This window comes from Drosophila kikkawai, chromosome 3L (assembly GCF_030179895.1).
Source record: "Drosophila kikkawai strain 14028-0561.14 chromosome 3L, DkikHiC1v2, whole genome shotgun sequence".
NCBI lineage: Eukaryota > Metazoa > Arthropoda > Insecta > Diptera > Drosophilidae > Drosophila > Drosophila kikkawai.
Window position 1 is genome coordinate 24,490,728 of NC_091730.1, and position 15,791 is coordinate 24,506,518.

General features: G+C 38.1%; 1 protein-coding gene across 1 annotated transcript; it reads left to right on the forward strand.

Moving 5' to 3' along the window:
* Positions 1–13,460: 13,460 nt before the first annotated feature.
* Positions 13,461–14,239, forward strand: LOC138928381 (tyrosine-protein phosphatase 99A-like). Its single transcript, XM_070285451.1, has 3 exons — positions 13,461–13,505; positions 13,563–13,723; positions 13,792–14,239. The coding sequence occupies exons 1-3, from the start codon at positions 13,461–13,463 to the stop codon at positions 14,237–14,239; spliced, it is 654 nt and encodes a 217-aa protein (XP_070141552.1).
* The last annotated feature ends 1,552 nt before the right edge of the window (positions 14,240–15,791 follow it).

Consider the following 15,791-nt stretch of genomic DNA (forward strand, 5'->3'; position numbering starts at 1 on the left):
AGGCCAATACGTGTGGCAGATTTATGTCCCATCTATGCGGACTTTAGCCCACCGCGCGGCCGAAAACAAGTGGACATCGGGCATCCTGTGGCCTTCTGGCAACCCGATTGTGTGTGCCTGTGGGTGTGTTTAGTGTTAATCCGTCAATGATAAGCTCAATTTGTTGTGGTCACTCCAGTGACAATGGGGCATTGGCCGTCCCCAGACCCAATATCTGTGGGTGATTTTGGCCGGGGATGCGAAAAGACCATTAAAGATGTATTAGAGTCGGTTCGAGATGGGAGTTATAGCAGGGTTACTAGCAGTTGGACTCGTGATGGATGTTCTGTTAACAAATATAACAAATATAAGGATTAATTTTGGTACTTTAATTTGTAAAATTATCTAAGCTGCTCCAAAAATCAAAAGAGACCCTAAAAATCTGAATTTGAGAAACCGTCTTAACGATACACAATTGTGTAGCTTATAAACCCCAGTGATTTCTGTAGCACTCCTTTATACTAGTATATATTTTGATATGGTCATTGTTGAAATGACTTTGGCGTTCTAAATGGTGATTATAATCAACTATAAAACAAAAAACAAGATTGGTTTATTATTTGTCTTGATACTATTATATCTTCGTGTCACGACACCGTTCCAACATTGAGTCCCTCGATTCCTTGAGAGACTTGAGCTCTCGCTTAGCGACGAGTCCTTCTCTAGAGGGTGACATGCATCATCTTAATTTCAGTTTGCAACTAGTATTACTCATCCGCCACAGATGTGCCCAGATAGTGGCAGTATGTAGGACTTGGTGCGCCATGTCACAGCCTGTGAAGTAATTTAAACTTTGCCCATGAGCAGAGCCCTTTGTCTTTGGTCTCTGGTCGCGAAGAAGTCCGTGCAGGATTTATGGATCCCAAAAATTCTATATGTGACGCAGAGCGACTATATTATCAAAGTTCTGACACGTTTAGTGTTAGTCCAGGGGCTTGATGAACTTTTTTTTAAGGGGAAAGCTTTTATTTATGCACACGTGTGCCTGATGACATCTCCCCAAACTTTACGGGTGGGGACGTAGCATCTTTAAAGGACCGCAAATGAACCAAGAAAGGAAGGCCTGGCCACTAATTGGCTTAGTGCATTAAAATAACTTGCCAATAGTTTTGTGGCCGAGCCAGGACGACGAGGGGGAGGGGGTGTGGAAGGCCGCTCTGTTGACAATGTCCTCGCTGTCGTTGGAAAATTTATGGCACTCTGTGGCTCATTTACCAGATAAAGGCCTTTGTTTGCCCTTGGCCTAAGCCCAGCAGCCAAAGTGGCAAAAGTCAGCCGAAGGATTTTCCCTTCGCCAACAAGATAAGCCCCTCGATGGGGGTCCTTTGGCCATTTGCAGCCCTTTCCGGCCGATTCGCCACGGAAGCTGTTGGCGTTGGCTTTGCCGGCTCTATATGTCAAAGCGCCGGACGTCGAGTGTGTCTAATTATACAAAATTATTTATAATAGCTGGCCGCAGTCCTGGTTCCCTTGCCTACATATACATATGTACGTGTTTGCTGTGGCACCGAAACAAACAAAATGCCGAATTGTGTAAAAACCTAATTAAAAGCAAATTATTCATGTTGAAATTAGGATGTGGGGTATGCTGATGCATTCGAGCAAACACTCGCATTTATCCAAACAAAAAGCGGTCTGGCCTGGCTCCATATGTTGCCAGAATGAATTTGTTAAAATTTTCTTTGATTAATTGGTGGTCAAAAGTTCATCGGCAGCAGCAGCCGTTGCCTCGTCAAAGGGTGGGTGGGTTGTGCCAAAGACGTAAAGTGAATGGGTTGTTTACTAGAATTTTTTCTAAATTAATTAATATAAAACTGGAATGATTACTTTGATAAATAAATAGCATGTAGTTATTCTTTCTTTTTGGTCAAAACTTTAGCATCTTAAAACGGTATATAAACTGGAACATCTTCTGTCACTTGCCAAGTCCCCGTCTACATGCCACTCTTTCACGCCAAATTGGCATTTTATGTGGCGTCAAACATTAAAGTTAAACAACAGGAGGCACCATCAGCCGTGGCCTGGGGTTTTATGTGGTGAGGCAAATCCGAAGTACGAGTCTTCGACATTTCACATAAAAACCAAATGCAAACAGCCGGCCAGGCAGACGAGTTGATGCTGATACTGATGTGGATGATGACTCCCAAGTCGTCTCGTTGCCACCCTTGAAATTAATATTACACCAATAATAATGAGTGCAATTAGCAGAGAGATGGCTGGGCTGGAACAGCTTAATGTGTGTCAGTTGAAAATTAAATTTACGTTAATCGGGCAAAGTTGCTGGGATGCCATTGGCACTGCCTCTGTCCCAGACGGACAAATTAAATTGTCGTTTTATTGTTTTGCCGTGTTAAATATCTCAAATATTTTCCCGTCGCTACCGTCGCCGTCTGGCCAATTTGGTTTTGTTTAGATGGGGTTAAGACATTCCCATATATAACTCACTAATCCCCTTAACCTTGCCACCTCCCTTACTTCCCTTCTGTGAACAGTGTACACAGGGAGGAATAATGATGTAATGACTAAGGTGAAAAATAGGTGGAAAAGTTTAACAATTATTGTGATTTGAATAATAATACCTGGAGCTGTAAATTAGCTGAGAAAGTACAGTTGAAGTTAGAAATTCTTTAATCTAAATTAAGAATAATAATTCATTTAACTGAAGGAAAGAATCCTTTTGCAACGAAAATGGCAATTATCGAGATAATACAAATAATACAAAATACGTATCAATAATATTATATTATGATATTACCCTATAATAGCAATAAAGTATATATTTTTCTTAGTGCATGAGGGGGAGTTCCCCCTTTATTTTTGGTGCGTGCGCCCGTTTGAAGTTGCTCCCTTTGGTTGGCCTCAAAAAAGGTGGCACCATATGGCGTGAGTTATATTTTTCAATGCTGGAATTGATTTCCGATTTGGTTTATTGATATTTTTGCATTGTGAAAAATATATCATTATCCTAATCTTCAGAAAGAAATTCAAAAATACGTCAATAACTGTAAAATATGTCACTTAGCCAAGTACGATCGAAACCCAATAAAATATAAGCTAAACATAACCGAAACTCCTTCAAATAATTCACATGGATATTTGGTTTCCCATGAGAAACATCATGTATCTGACAAAATTAACAAAATGTGCTACTGCACATTATCTTAAAGATAGTTCGTAGATATCTCTCTTGAAAGCATTAAAAGATAGGATACAAAATTTAGGAAAGCCCAAAATGATTATAACAGACAATGAATTTAATAAAAACTGTATAAAACAGTTTAATATAAACTGCATAAACACTCCCCATTGACGACAAGATTTTTAACGCGTGCAGTGCGTTTTAGTGTCCGTTAGCGGGACATTTGCGGCATTTGCACGGGTCCCAGTGTTAGCCCGTTTCAGTATCTGTTTTCGGACCAGGTTTCGACAATTAGGCAAACCTATTGCGGTAAGTCCGCTTTTTGGCCGCCCACTGTACGGTTTAGTGTCCGTTAGCACGTTTTCGGTACATTCACGGGGAACGCCACAGTTTAGCTTTTCGTTCGTTTGCGCGTCCGTTTGTGAGCATTCCCCGAACCTAATGCGGAAACTCCGATTCTTTGTTCGCATTTAATATTTTTAGCGGACATTTCTCGGATCCATCCGCACTGAGACCGCTCTTTGCCTGCTGGGGATGTTAAGAAGAGGGGACAAAGAGAAGTCGAAGAACAGTGCTAATGTTCGGTATTTTTTCGATATTTTATAATAAGGCATTGTATGAATAATAAATATATAACGAAATAATCAGAGAAATACTAAGGTACTTGATTAGTTTAGTATATTTCCCTGGTATCTTACGTCGCTCAATGATTGCTCACACTCATCAATAAGACATTTGTTGCTTATGTGCGTTTTCCCGGGAAACTTTAAGTTTTTGGATACATTTGCAAAGTAAGTGTCCCTTTCCAGCTTGATTCTTTCCCTTCATCTTCATGTACGATTTTACATTTCAGTGGTCATCAAATACTCCTCGCATTTTGTGTAAGTGTCCCTTTCGAGCTGCCATGCGATTCTTCATCTTCACGTACGATTTCTTATTTCAGTTTTGCTGCCTTCTTCTTATTCCTGCTTCCTGCTGTCTTCCGCTCCATAAGGTAATATGGAAACAAGAAATGAAGCTAACTTCGGCACGCCGAATTTTTTATACCCTTAATTTTATATTATGTTTATGTCTGGATTACAGTGATGTTGGTCTTTTTTGTAATTAGGACCATTTTTAATGAGCTAAACCTTCAAAATGTCCGAAAAGTAGTAGGCGCCGCTGCACTAGTAGTTTGGAATACTATCCAGGATGACCAATCTTTCTACATTTTGCAACAGGTTAACCTTTTATATTGAAGGGAGCATATTTGTCTCCATGATCCTGCCAAAAAAAAATTAGGTTTCCAACTCTACAGGATGCCATGTAGGCCCAAATCTTCACGTTCAAACTATTTATTTACGTTTTTTATATGTTTGCGATTTATGAATAACATTTTTGTAGTATTACGCTGATTTTGTTATGTCTTAAATTAAAAGAGAACTAATTATCATATTTTAATAGATATTGACGATCCTATTTTACATATTTCCCCGTAACTTTTTATTTCAATGTATATATTTTTTAACATAATCGTTTATAAAATTATCTTTATCAGTATTATTATTCTTTACATTTAGTTGTTCCTTACGATGCTTAACAATTTTTGAAAGATTTTGAAGTTGCTCTGAACTGAGTAAATTGTTTAAAAAATCTATTGGTCTATATTTTGTGGTAGGGTGAATAGTATTATTATAATGGAGAATTGCTTTATTTACTTTGTTTTGAATTGTATCTCTATTTTTATCATCTGCGTTAACCAATCGGATGTGTTCATTTAATGTTAAGTGTAGTCTTTCTATATCCGAGTTTCCTGGTTTTTTATAGGGAGTGTTTATGCAGTTTATATTAAACTGTTTTATACAGTTTTTATTAAATTCATTGTCTGTTATAATCATTTTGGGCTTTCCTAAATTTTGTATCCTATCTTTTAATGCTTTCAAGAGAGATATCTACGAACTATCTTTAAGATAATGTGCAGTAGCATATTTTGTTAATTTTGTCAGATACATGATGTTTCTCATGGGAAACCAAATATCCATGTGAATTATTTGAAGGGTTTCGGTTATGTTTAGCTTATATTTTATTGGGTTTCGATCGTACTTGGCTAAGTGACATATTTTACAGTTATTGACGTATTTTTGAATTTCTTTCTGAAGATTAGGATAATGATATATTTTCTTTATTTCTGAAAAAATGTCGTGGATACCACTATGGTTGTTTTTTAAATGTTTCTCGTCGATTATTTTTAAAATTTCTTCTCTATCTCTGATATCTTTAAGGAGTGCAAATGATCTTATTATATTTATATTAACGTTGTAGGCAAAAAATTGTCTATAGCATTCCTGGAATTTTACGTAAAGGTTTATGTCTTCGCAAAAGATGGCTATTAAGCCTTTTTCAGGTAGAATGTTATGAATTCTACTAGCAATTTCATTGATTTTATTATAGTACTAGCGGACCCGGCGAACTTTATCTCGCCCCAAATTAAATTGAGACGTTCCGTTTCTACTTTGACGTACATGTCGAAACACTACTGTTGAAACATCATCAATCGATACGCATAAAAATTCATAGGGCTGACCTTATTACTATCTTCTCCTAAAAATGTTAGGCTAAAATTTGAATTCAAAATTAGTTGAGAATCAAAAAGAAGTGATGACTTTTAAACAAACTTGTCGTTGGATTGACAAATTTTTTTGACTTGAAATCAGTGGAGAGCGATCTGATAAACAAAATTTTTTGTTTTGTTATCCGGTGTAAAAATAAATAATGATGACGGCTTTCCCACACGCGAACAGGCTACGTATAGCTGGCCATGTGAAAAGCATGGATATTCTAGATGTATCCCGCAGACTTCCAACGATTGGCCTTGCGATTTATTGATGGTCATCGCAAATGCCAATCGAACTGGGAACTGAATCCTCTTGAATTGGAATGGAAGATCTGTTGGAGTAATCGGGATTCGTGGGATAAGAACTTCCTCTCCTTTAAATTTTCCCTTGATGATAGTCGCTTGAATCACGTTGTTCATTAGTTTCTTAACGGACAACCGAGTACCGTTGCATAATCTCGGATGATTTAGATTCCGCAGCATTATAATAATCGATCCCACCTTTAGTTGCAAATTATGCGGCGGAGTTCCTGGCACATCCAGTGAGTTCAAAAATTCTGTCGGATAGTTGGTCGCTTCATCCTCGTTAAGCGTTGAGTCCCAATGAGTATCGTTTTCGAGCAAGTTCAAACGTTGGCAAGCCTCCCGAAAAGTGGCGCACAGCACACCATCCACAGTACGCAGCGGCTCGAAGGATGTAGGGCCTCTAATGTTCACCAAAAGTAAGCGAAGATAGAAGCATTCGTCTTGACGTGGATGAACTGTGTATATTCGTCCGAGCGCATCAGTCGAATAAACAACAGTGAAGCCAGCAACAGCATCACCTCTGTTCCGGCGTTGAAACTTTTTCGATGCAGCGTTCCATGTATAATAGCGTGGCATCTCAGAATAGAGTAAAGTCCTTGCGAACGGATCGCTTTCGCATGTTGAAAAGAAATTTGTCAACGTTGTCGCTGGTGGCCGTTCTGCTCTTTGCGCTGCGTTCGTGTCCGTAAAGTAGACACGCTGGCCGTTCTCCAAGTGAACAGATAAGTGCACGACAGTCGGGTAACGTTCATGAATCGGAAATGAAAATAGCCGCCAAATGGCCTCGTTACAACTAACGTAGCGTTCAAGTTGAAATTTCGTCATCTCGTCGTTTGCATTCGGATCAGCAATGCCAAACACCGCCATGTCGCTCCCTTTGTTCACATATTTGCAAACGTATTTGATGGATTTGATAGAGTTGCAGTACTCAACATTGCAATGCGTTGAGAACGTTTTCGACAAAAGCGGGCAATATTTAACGATACAGCGGTTATCCACGATTACTGTTACGTTTGTTTCGCTACGTTTCACCATTAATTCGATCCATTTGCCGTTATCATCTGGAGAACGACGCCTATACAATGGATATCCATCGTTTCAACTGATTGTTTCAGCCGTCAACGGACGGGGAAATCGTTTTGTGCAGTTTCCGTTTTTTATGCATACTGACTCTGGGTTGTGGACTCCGCAAGGGCCATGGATCATGCTCGTTGTCACAATGGAATGCAGCTCGGGATCAGTTTGCTTATCTGGTATTTCGGCTGAAATAATCGAATCAATATGATCTGGTCGGATCTTGTCGAACATCCAGAGCAGAATGTGCGCATGTGGTAAGCCACGCTTTGCCACTCAACCGAGTACATCCAACAACGAACTGCGCCAAAAACCTTCTGCTTAACAATGTAATCCATAAGTACTGTGATCTTTTGCTTGAATACTCGTGCAGTGATGTCAGGTCGATCGCTGGATGTTTGTCCTGAAAGCAACAAATTGGTAATTTCGGGCCATTTCGGATTGCATGTGAAGGTGATGAATAAATCCGGGCGTCCGTAATTCCGGACATACGTCATCGCATCTTGAGCATACTCATGCATATGGCGCGGGCTTCCAACATAAGTAGCTGGGAGAATGGTCAAAAAACCGATATTGGCCGCGTGTCCTTCAGTAGCGATGGCGTCACGCAAGTGGATGTACTCGTCTGAGCGCAACTTTGACTGATTAAAACGAATGAAATTGAGACGTTCCCTTTCTACTTTGACGTACATGTCGACACAGTACTGTTGAAATAAACGGCGGTATCTTAACAGATGATTGTCAAAATAAAGTCGAATCATCAATCGATACGCATAAAAATTCATACAGCTAACCTTTTTATTCGTTTCTTCTCCAAAAATTTGAATTCAAACTCAGTTGTAGAATTAAAGAGTCGTGATGATTTTTAAACAAACCTGTCGTTGGATTGACCATCTTTATGTTGAAGTGATACCCATCTTCTCCACGACAGAACATTAACGGGTATTGAAGAGCATCATAAGACCGATAAGTCTCATAAACTCGCTGCAATTGGCCATTATCCCGACGCTTAAGAACAATATCGCGTGATTCAACATTCTCGCCAACAATCACCACTGCGACTTCATTGATAGTGGGAGCATTAAATTGTCTTGCATGGCTACCAGTGGGTCTTTTTTGTCAGCGCTGATAATGATTTTTGTGTTCGTCATAATGCATTATATTCAATGCAGTTCATGCTCATGGAGAAGATTTTGCAATTGTTTGATAATTTAACGTTTAGTTGCAGTAAAAATTGCACAGCGGTGATTTAGTTCAACTTCCGAATCACCAATGAAATAGATCTGAAGGAATTTATGATCTTTGTTTTGTGGTGGTAACAAAGCGCCCGCTCGGTGGTGAATTTGCCCTTGAATCTGAATGTTGGAATGCAATTTCGAAAAAATGTGAGTTGTTCATTTTGATAATAAAGAGACGCCATTACCTTATAACTTGGATTGTAGCCTGATTGTTGAACAACCTCGGCTCCAAAAGACGTCATTTGAAAGCATCCGTTATATTTTTGTGCAAGCTTTAGGAAACTGTTTGATTGGGCTGAGTTTCCATATAGTAGCGAGTACAATGGCTCTGGTGGATGAGCCAAAACGGGCAATTTAATTTTGCCACCTGCACAGCATAAGCCGGGGGTTTCCAACCGAAACTTCAATGCATTACAATGCTGACATACAACAGATAATGAATCAATAACAACGCACGTAAGATCCTTGTAGGATGTTTCAGGATTGTATGCGAATGCAGCGCGATTCAAGTTTTCATTTGCGGCTCGTCTTTCTCTATTATTTTGTCGGGCTTGAGGGGGTCTTTGTGCAGCGCGAAGCTGTGCCATCTGGCTACGTATCAATGCATTTCTTTCTGTACGTTCCTCTTGCGGCCGACTATTACGGAAATTCTGATTACTTATTGCATTGCGTGAACGCCGCCCAAGACTTGATCGTCTAACAGCAGGCATTACTTCCAATTGTTTAAGCTCACTTTGATAATGCTTCGTTATACTGGCATGACACTGCCGCATTAATTAGAGACTTCATTAAAGATTTGACAGCGCTATAGCGTTTTACACAAGTGCGAGCAAGACGACTATATGGCGCTCTAATGCATTAGAATAATGCATTAGCTACTTCATTGGCGCGATAATCGATAGATCTACATAAAAATACTAGATACTCGATAACAAAATACGGGTTTAATGAAGAAAATTGTAATTGAAAAATGTATTAGCCAGCTCATTGACAGTATGGTCTCACAATGAGAATTTTATTTTTATATAATTTCGCTGGTTTTTTGAACTGAAAAATTATTAGAAAATTAGCAAAAATAATATGTTTTGCGGTAGCAAGGTTCCTGCGCTGTAAAATTAATTTAAATTATTTTTTTTGTAATAATTAAAAAAATTTTAAGCATTATAGGTTAAAAACACAAATTTAAAGGATTCTGCATTTATTTATGCAAGAATACTTCGACGAGGAATTCAGAAATTCATAATAATACGCCGCGAATGGCGGCCGTTTTTTTGTTTACCTTTTACGGTCGGTGTGACCGTAGTCGTATTACCAACATAATCCAAGCAAAATTCAAGCTAAATTACACAAAATTACACATATAGTGGTCTCTTTCAAGGTTCTAATAAAGTAGCTAATTAATGAAAACTGCATTAGTGTATCATATGGGCATTAGCTTGATTTTTTTGTTTAAATATTTTTTACCTAGTTCGTTGATACACAATTTCAACGCAGCTATGATCTTTGTAGGTCTTTTATTATGAATTTAAAATTTTAATGCCGACTTTTCGTCTTTTCCCTTTTACAGCTTTCGTTTTGTACTGAAGAATTTCAGTTATCCACTATTTTGAAATTATTAATCCGAAACGCGCAACTGTTGTCAACAAATTTTAAATATGAATTATTTAGACATTTTCAAAGGGCGGCCTATAATTGCGCATTATAGCTTGCCCAGAGATGAGGTAATTCAACGCGCTCAGGAAATAGTCGATAATTATTATAAACAACAAAGATCTCTAGATATTTTGAATTCTGGATTCATTAGAATGTTGTCCTCATTTAAATGGGATAAACTGAATGAGCCCTATTTCATTTGTTTCGATGAGCTCTATTTACTATCTGTTAAGAAAAAGCAGTATAAAGTTGCTTGCTTTGCAATTAGTTCCCATAATGGGAAATTTTTTCAATTTTTAGCTTTAGACTTTAAGTTAAAGCAGATTGGGTCTAAAATTAGTGACCTCTTTGATGTCGTTCTGAAATATCTCGAAGAGAGACAAAAAACAGATTTGCTCCTAGGAATTGTTCTAGATCATAATTATATGAATTATGTCTTGAAAAGGAAAGACATTATTGCTATATGGGACTTTAAGCATTTGCTTAAAGTTCAAATTTTGAGCAGGAATGATTATATGAAAGTATTGTATCGCGAAAAGTTTCATCGAAATTCGTATAATACGATTTTTGATAAGGCGATAGAAGAGAATAATAGAGCCACATGTGCTGAGCACATGAATATGAACAAGGAGCAAATCGAGTCATTAAGGGAATTAGTTAAAAAATTCTTTAATATTATGCCTTCTGCTCAAATGTTTGAGCTAAATTGTTGTAATAATGACGATTTAGAACTTATTGGGCAAAGATGGAAAACGACAATGCAACTGTGGAAGGAGGAAAGGATTCGTAATGATACATGGAATGAGTTAGAGTTCTCTAACGTAGCGGAAAAAGTTTACCCTCGGCTGTTGGCTATTTTAGCATATTTCGAATCGAAATTTCCCAATGATTGAAAAGACAATTTCTTTAGAATGAAGGAAATTTGTTCTTTGAAATAGAAATCCCATTAATAATGTTGCCAAGCATTGAACTTAAAAATCCCATTAATAATGTCAGCAGAGAGAATCGGACTCGAAAGTCGGCAGAGATCCTAATCCGAAACGCGCAACTGTTGTCAACAAATTTTAAATATGAATTATTTAGACATTTTCAAAGAGCTGCCTATAATTGCGCATTATAGCTTGCCCAGAGATGAGGTAATTCAACGCGCTCAGGAAATAGTCGATAATTATTATAAACAACAAAGATCTCTAGATATTTTGAATTCTGGATTCATTAGAATGTTGTCCTCATTTAAATGGGATAAACTGAATGAGCCCTATTTCATTTGTTTCGATGAGCTCTATTTACTATCTGTTAAGAAAAAGCAGTATAAAGTTGCTTGCTTTGCAATTAGTTCCCATAATGGGAAATTTTTTCAATTTTTAGCTTTAGACTTTAAGTTAAAGCAGAGTGGGTCTAAAATTAGTGACCTCTTTGATGTCGTTCTGAAATATCTCGAAGAGAGACAAAAAACAGATTTGCTCCTAGGAATTGTTCTAGATCATAATTATATGAATTATGTCTTGAAAAGGAAAGACATTATTGCTATATGGGACTTTAAGCATTTGCTAAAAGTTCAAATTTTGAGCAGGAATGATTATATGAAAGTATTGTATCGCGAAAAGTTTAATCGAAATTCGTATAATACGATTTTTGATAAGGCGATAGAAGAGAATAATAGAGCCACATGTGCTGAGCACATCAATATGAACAAGGAGCAAATCGAGTCATTAAGGGAATTAGTTAAAAAATTCTTTAATATTATGCCTTCTGCTCAAATGTTTGAGCTAAATTGTTGTAATAATGACGATTTAGAACTTATTGGGCAAAGATGGAAAACGACAATGCAACTGTGGAAGGAGGAAAGGATTCGTAATGATACATGGAATGAGTTAGAGTTCTCTAACGTAGCGGAAAAAGTTTACCCTCGGCTGTTGGCTATTTTAGCATATTTCGAATCGAAATTTCCCAATGATTGAAAAGACAATTTCTTTAGAATGAAGGAAATTTGTTCTTTGAAATAGAAATTCCATTAATAATGTTGCCAAGCATTGAACTTAAAAATCCCATTAATAATGTCAGCAGAGAGAATCGGACTCGAAAGTCGGCAGAGATCCTAACTACGATTTATAAATAGGAACCTGAGTTCCCACTTCGCTGCTATCGCAGTCGGCTGCTAAGTGCCTCATCCAGGGCCGTGGTCCGCTTTATATAGGCCCTGGCGAGGCTTTAGTGTGGCCAGAGTCCTGTGCGGGATTTGCCCGAATAGTGTGGCCAGTCGTTCGGTCTAGTGTGACCCTCCGCTCGCGATCAGTGGCGCGCGCGCGCATTCAATTCAAATCATGTCGCCAATCCATTTCTTATGTCGCTAAGTTTCTATTTCATTCTATTTCCTACTATATTATTCCAATTGTGCGCGTATAAGCGTCACATATTCATATTTCAAATTTCCCATTAGCCTCTTTGATTGCTATATCTTGGCTGGAAGTGGTTGCTGGGACACCTCTTCTTGCAGTGTCAAAGGATTCAGTGGTGGGCAGATGGAGCCACCACAGCTATCAGAAAGTGGATCCGTATGCACAGAGCAGTTACAGTACTCAACAGGGATACAATGGTTATGGCCAGAGCGGCAGCAGCAGCTGGCAGCCATGGCACTGAATACGATCAGAGCCAGTACCAGAACTACAAGTAAGTATAAAAACTCTTTTTTCTAGTTCGACGCGGTTAAGCAGGCGCTGATATGTTTTGTAGCAGTTCCACAGGCTATGCCGCCCAGCAGGACACTCGGTACCAGTCGTACAGCCAGGACTATATAGTTAAGTCTACATTTTTTTTAAATGTACTTATTATATATATATATATATTTCTTCAGCATATTGATGAAAACGCAAAACGCATTTTAATACGATTTAAATAACCAGCACCATTTTGTTTTATTTTTTATTTATTATTAAAGAAAGAGCATATTATAAATTATAAATCATACCTTTACATCTGATCGAATAGGGAGTGTTGTTAATGATATTTAAATTACGCAAATAGTTTGTTATTTGACTTTGTTCCTCCAGTTATTTGCTTTCACCTTTTTACATGTTTTTTAAAAATTTCCTTTTTAATCTTAACAGGTCCGATAAGAGCCCCAAAGTTCGTAGACGTACTGCCAAAAGGCAAGATCTTATATTTGGTGACACTGAATTTCAAGATCTGGTTAAATCATAATTCTTATTATTATTCTCATTACCTTTTAAAGAACACAATGATTTAACTCAGCAGGCTAATAATTAATTAAATTTTTGTTTCATTTCCCCAAGAAATGAGACTTGTGAGGATCAGCACTGCACCGTAGGCTTTGACCATATGCTGGACACTACAAGCACCGGAAGTGGCAAGAGCCCCAGATCCCCAGATCCAGGTCAAGCTCATTGAGTAGGAATTGATGCTCACCTTCACGGTTTGCACTCTGCAGATCAGGCACTTAAACGTATGTATTTCTAATTGACTTATTTTTATAAATTAAAATTAAACCCTAAACCTCAAGAATAAGAAACACTGCAATACGGAGAAGCTGGTCTATCAATATCATTATACCAACTGGCCGGATTATGGCACCCCGGATCACCCCCTGCCCGTACTGAATTTTATCAAGAAATCCTCGGCTGCCAATCCCGCCGAGGCTGGGCCCATAGTCGTGTACTGCAGGTGAATATTTAATATTTAAAATTTACTTTGAGTACTTTATCTAAATTCTAAATTGGTTTTAAATTTAGCGCTGGCGTTGGTCGCACTGTAACCTACATCGTCTTGGACGCCATTCTCAAGCAAATCCAACAGAAATATATTGTAAATGTCTTTAGTTTTATGCGCCACATTCGATCACGAAGGAACTTTCTCGTCCAGACCGAGGAGCAGTACATATCCCTGCACGATGTTTTGATGGAGGCCATTGCCTCCCGGGAGACGAACCTGCTGGCCGAGCAAGTGGAGGAGCTGAAAAACTATACCCCATACTTGGAGCAGCAGTACAAGAACATTATCCAATTCCAACCAAAGGACATACACGTTGCATCGGCCAGGAAGCAAGTGAACTCGATCAAGAATCGCGGAGCAATCTTTCCCATTGAGAGCAGTCGTGTGCATTTGACTCCGAAGTCGGGCGACGATGGCAATAACTATATCAACGCCTTCTGGCTGAATGGCTTCAATAAATATAAATAAATAAATATAAATATATAAATTTATAAAAATATTTAAATCTAAATTTAAATATATATATATATATTAAATATATATATATATATATATATATATATATTTATATAATTTAAAACCATACATAGCGATGTAATTATTAACATTTAAGTCATTTCAATATAAAATCAATTAAATTTTATACTTTGAGTATACATACTTATGTTTAAATTTTATCTGGCAATTAAATTATAAATTTTATATCAAGAAAATTTTTTTTAAATTTATTTTGTTATTGGGTACAAACAATGAACAATGGCAAGAAGTATCGGACATTGTCTATAAACAATGTTTTTTACCATTGACGGTTGGCAGTTTGTTGTAGAACTTGCGATGCTATCGAAAAAAAAATATCAAAAGTTAAAAAGTAGTTTTAAGGCGGTGGTGATGGCTTGCTTCTAACGACGAATGGCAAGCCGCCCATTCCCTCGATAATGCCGTTGGGTGTGTTTCTCTAAACGGAGCCTGTTCGTGATTAGTGCCTAAATGTTTGTTTTAAATTAAAGTAAAGATTTTGAAGTAGATAATTGTTTTGAATAATAATAAACTTACTCATTTTGTTAATAGTGTCTTTTGTACGATAGTTTTTATTTTTAATATAATTGTACATTAAATTTTAAATTAAATTATTATTTTTTAGGGTATCGTTTAGCCTTTTTGGCATATTTTCGATAATTTTTTTTTGTATACTCTGCGCCTATTTTGGCCCACTCCTCCTGAAGCCGTTGCTTTAACTCCGATATGGACGATATCGGCGTTTTGTGGACACGGCGGTCCAACTCACTCCACAAATTCTCAATCGGATTGAGATCAGGCGATTGGGGCGGCGTTTCCAAAACTTTGGGGCAGTTGTAGAGCAACCAGGACTTCACTTTATGAGCCTTGTGCTTCGGGTCATTGTCTTGATATAGCTTAAATGTGTTGCCAATGCCCATTTTTTCCGCCGATTGTTTTAAATTTTCTTTTAAAATTTTCAGATATTGATCCTGGTTTATTATCCCATCAATGAACACGAGATTCCCGACTCCTTTGGTGGAAATACAGCCCCAGATCATAACACTTCCACCGCCGTGTTTCACGGTTGGCCTTAGATGCTTCCTCTGCAGCTCAGTATTTGCCTTCCGCCAAACCATGGTCTTGCCGTCACTGCCAAAAAGGTTAAATTTGCTCTCATCCAGGAAAATGACGTCTTCCCACCAGCTTTGGTCCTTCTTGGAGTACTCCTGGGCGAAATTCTTCCTTATCATCCGGTTGCGCTCAGACAGCAACGGCTTTTTCCTAGCCACTCTGCCGTTGTACCCTTGTTTTTTTATGGTACGGCGAATGGTTTGCGCGGAAACGGTCTTCCCGTGGTCAGCAAAGAGTTCCGCCTTCAATTCCGGAGCACTTAGTCGAGGATTCTTCTTCACTTTGCGGACGATTTCGGCTTCTTCGCGATCAGTTAGTTTTTTTGGTTGTCCCGTTTGCTTAATTGAAGCCACTCTTCCCTCATTTTTAAATCTTCGGACGATGTCACCGA